This window comes from Pygoscelis adeliae, unplaced genomic scaffold, assembly GCF_000699105.1.
Source record: "Pygoscelis adeliae isolate BGI_AS28 unplaced genomic scaffold, ASM69910v1 Scaffold174, whole genome shotgun sequence".
Lineage (NCBI taxonomy): Eukaryota > Metazoa > Chordata > Aves > Sphenisciformes > Spheniscidae > Pygoscelis > Pygoscelis adeliae.
Window position 1 is genome coordinate 3,298,637 of NW_008824676.1, and position 4,479 is coordinate 3,303,115.

Sequence of the window (4,479 nt, forward strand, 5' to 3'; positions counted from 1 at the left end):
TCATAAAAAGTTACTTCCACTCTCCTACCCCAAAGACTTCATTTCTGTCAATAACTGAATCAGATATCATGAAAGAATTTTGATTCCTTTTACCCAAGCTATTAGATAACTATAACATACCTTGTGTTCTGTTAGATATGTTATCCTTTACCCACACATTAAGTATATCACTATTTTATTTCACCTTTATGTCAAGGCATAAAGCTACTTTTATTAAAAAAAAAAATAATCACTGTCAGAGAGGAGCGTTACCCATAGACAAGAAGTCTGGCTTTCTCACTTCCCCCCACCTCTGGCGTAGCAGTAGACCACAGCAGAGAACGCATTTCACCCAAACACCAGAGCATAGTTACGTTTATGATAGACCTAAGTGAACAAGAGACATTTGACTCCAGAAGAGATTTTTGTGAGGCAGACAGAAGGGGGGGGGAAAAAAAGTTTTAAACATGCCAAAACAGGGCAAAAAGTGTTTAAATTGTGAAATAGAGTTCAAGCATTTTTTCCTCTCAAGCTACTTCTTGTTGGATGGACACTGTAGATGTCAAAGATACTACCTTTAAAAACAAATAATGCCTATACCAGAACAAATTTACCACCCCTGTTCTCCCTGAATTATGCAGATTTTAGCAAAAGCAAACTCTTTGGATAAGGTCACACATCTCTTACCAGAATTTTTTCCTCAAAGTGAAAGGACATTTAACAACCGATTCTTAAACTGAGTTCCCATATGGCTTTCTATCCAAAGGTGCACCTGTTTAGCAATAGTTCTGAAAGTATTTCTGAAATTTTTCAAAACAAGGCTTGCATCTCATGTATTTCTGGACTGGACTGCAATACCGCACACCAGAAAGCGAGCTAAATCCTCTCACTGTCTGTCATAACTCTCCCACTAATTTCAAGGATGCATTTAAAGCTTCATTTTTATTATTTTTTTAATATTAGAGACATGAAGTACATTGGTATTTAGCAAAGGTAAAATGCAGTGATGCCAGTGGCAGTCTGACATGCTACACATGCTGTACTTATTCTGCACTGCAGTTACTACCATTCCCTATTTTATTTGATAGTTCAATGATAAGAAACAAAACTAATCCATGTTAAGTTATTATAAAGTTACAGACTATGTGCATTCAGATTCTTGTGTAATATAACTTCCTGCCTAGAAAGTTCTTCTTCATGTCACTTTAACCTTTAATAGAAACTGTTAAACATTTCTAGAAATGTATAGTTATTTTATACACAAGAATAAAAGAACCAATCCAATAGTTCTCTGAACTAAATTAACTTTTAAGTAGACCTTGAACACTTAAAGTTCCAAGCAATTAGGGAAATGCAAGTAGTAAACAAATCAAATAATTTAGCAATTTTCCCACTTGCAGTCTCCTCCTCTGTAATGACTTGCCATTATTCCTAAACCAAAACTATATACACACATACCTCTATATTCCCTAGCTTGTCCCAACATCCTTCCCTTCAGTTGTTCCCTCAGAATAGATTCTATATAAACTCCACTTTCAGACTTCCAGTTCAAGTTCTACCAGTCTAACCCTAGACAAGAATAATGCAAAGGCTTAGCAAATACAAATAAGTATGGAATGAAAGTGTTGATAATTTTATTCATGCAATAAACATGATTTTCTGGCCAATATATTGGGTTTATCCCTTCTTTAATGATACCATGTTTGGTTAATAAAGTTAGTACTAAAACTTCTATGGCATTTTACTAACCATGTTGTTCCTCTTCCTTCCAAATGCTGTGGGGAGCTACTATCCCAGAAATCAAGTACACTAGAAGTACTGACCAAATTACAAATCACAACAGTTAGATCAGAAATAGGAAGTGATGTTTCTAGAACATCCTGAAGTGAATTATCCTGGTCCATTTGTCTTAAACATCCACAGATTATGTGGAAAGAGAAAAAAATCTCAGAAGTTTTTGTAATTTTCAGACAATAAAAATAAAGGGATATGTGAATAAATATTAATAGAGGCAAATACACTGCTTATTGCTTAGTTGAAAGCTTTTTTTTTTATCAGACTACTTTTTAAATAGCTCAATGATAAGGCTTACCTACAAATACACACAGTAAAGTTACAACATCACAAATATAACACATAGGACAAAATCAGAGGGAGAGTGTGGAAGAAACACCAGCTGACTACAAGTGTTCTGCAAGATGCTTGTGACAAATTAACTCCTTGAAAGGACAAGTAGGACCATATCAATTGGAGAAGTAAATTGATATTCTGTCTCAGAGCAAGTACTGTGTCCACTTCTGTCGCCTGTATTTCTGTATTTCAAGCTGTTTACAATTGCTGGGAGTTTAAAAAAAAAAAAACACCACAAAAATCATTTGAGGTCTGAGAGGCAGATTAAGTTCTCTTTCTGTAAAGGATCAGCATATTTAGTTCAAGAGCAAAATCAGTGAGTTCCCTTAATTAAATCTACAGATAGAGAAAGGATGATTTCTAGCAGTAGATAATCCTTTAATTCAATTATGAAGATGATCCAGTATCTGGGAGCTGAAGTAACATCAGAGTAAGTATAAAGGTAAGTTCACAACAACAAGGGTAATGCAACAGCATATTTAGATATGTGAATATATAGTATATCACCTGAAGTTTTCAGGTAAATACAAAAACTCTGTAAAAAAACAGTACAATAGAATATCCACACAGCATCAGCTTGATTTAGAAATTACTATTCTATTGACTTGCATTACAGAGGCTAAGAGAACAACAAAATAATTATTCTGATATAAAATTCAGACAACTAATATATTGCTTTTGAGGTATAATAATTTACATAGGTAGAAGTATTTTTTGCATATGTCCCTAGTGCCCCACTTCAAGACTTTTTTTAAAACATCTACTGTAATTTAAAGTGAACAATAAAAAATCCCATTAAAAAGTTTTTTTTTAAATAATTTTCTTTAATTTGTCATTAAGACGAATGACATTTTTAAACATCTGTGAGGTGCTGTAAGCTAGATATTGAAGACTACATTTAAGATACTTTATTTAAAAAAATTTAAGATGTTAGTAAGTGCCTAGCTACTACACAACAGGTAAAACAAGACATAAAATGTTTTAAAATGTTCACTTTTTTCAAAAACAAAAAATACTGAATTGATTAAGATATATACATAAGGAGTTATCTTGATAAGTCAGCAAAAACACATTGAATGAGACTTTCAAAATGCATATATTTAGGAAGAATACGAACAAGGTTAGGAATTTAGGAGAAGGGGAAAAGGAATTAAAGGTAAGGACTTACATGCCTTACAAATTTAGAGTCTTTTTAAATTTCTTTTGCTTTGGGCACTTCCTGGAGGAGCATCTTTTTTGTTCTTCCATTTTGCAGAGAAACTATTACATTCTTTTGACCCATGGAAAGCATGCAGGCATAAAATACAGAACTCAAATGCACATGCCTCTCTGCTACATAGTCCCCGTTTCTTTACCAATTGATATTTAGCAGGATATTGACATCTTGGGCAGGGTTTTAGAGCTTCGTCAGTGAACAGAGTTTTAGCAACCTGTAGCAAGAGGAGGGAGAGAAGAGCTACTTAGTTCTTGTAAATTGAAATTTTCTAAAAACTGAAAGTGATGTTTCTTAACTACCTACTTTTATGTATTCTTCCTGTCTAGTAGTTGAATGGGGAACAGAACTGCATCTCCTGGGTGTAAGTTCAGTGTATGATGGTGGTGTTTGTACTACAGGAGTTCTAGCTTGAGCTTGAACGGGCCTTAGAGCAGATCTATTGAGAACATTAAGTCTTGTGGCAGCGTCTTCAGCTTTCAAGAAATATTCCTGTTAAAGTTTATAATTATAAAGAAAGAAAAAAAAACACACAAAAGGAAGCAATCAGGGTTTTATTTCATTTGGGATTTGCAGCTGGTTTTTGCTTTTTTTTGTTTTCCCTCTGCAATAACACATTAGAAAAGGAAATTATGTATAGTGCATGTATTTCCCATTAAATGTTTATATTTATTAAGGGAACAAGAGACAGGAACCATTAAAAAAAAGTCCCATGAGCAGGGTAAAAAGCTAACTGTCTTTTAGCACTCTCTGCTGGTCCTCACGTTTCTGAATTAGGAGACATCACAATAGCATGCATGGAAATAGCAAACATAAGTTTTGTCACAATTAAAGCAAGGTTACACTGAAGTGTGTGTGTATACACACGTGGAGGATCTAAAAAAATTATACTGCTATTAATATGCTTACTTTTCTAGATACCCCTTAAAAAACTTCTATATGTCCTTCTTATGTTCACAAGTACACCATGAAGAAGCTTAGCCACAAACAGTCCTGAAAATAATCAGGAACTAGTCTAGAGTGGGTCCTACTCCACCGCAGACTAGAGTGGAACTGAAAATGAGGAACAACATGGCACAAAGTTATGAAAGGGGTTTAAGATCCAAAGCCGGAATCAGTTGAAGAGATCCTACAGGATTCTCAAGGCGGGGGGGGAG

The 4,479-nt window shown here is 34.4% G+C and overlaps 1 protein-coding gene across 1 annotated transcript in view; it reads right to left on the bottom strand.

Moving 5' to 3' along the window:
* Positions 1-3,290: 3,290 nt before the first annotated feature.
* The window catches only part of FBXO43 (F-box protein 43), a 3,782-nt gene continuing 2,593 nt past the window's right edge, over positions 3,291-4,479 (bottom strand). Inside the window, exons 3-4 of the mRNA XM_009323071.1 lie at positions 3,629-3,814; positions 3,291-3,539 (exon numbers count right to left, since the gene is read on the bottom strand). Coding sequence (XP_009321346.1) covers positions 3,291-3,539; positions 3,629-3,814 — 435 coding nt within the window. The remainder of the gene's footprint in view (positions 3,540-3,628; positions 3,815-4,479) is intronic.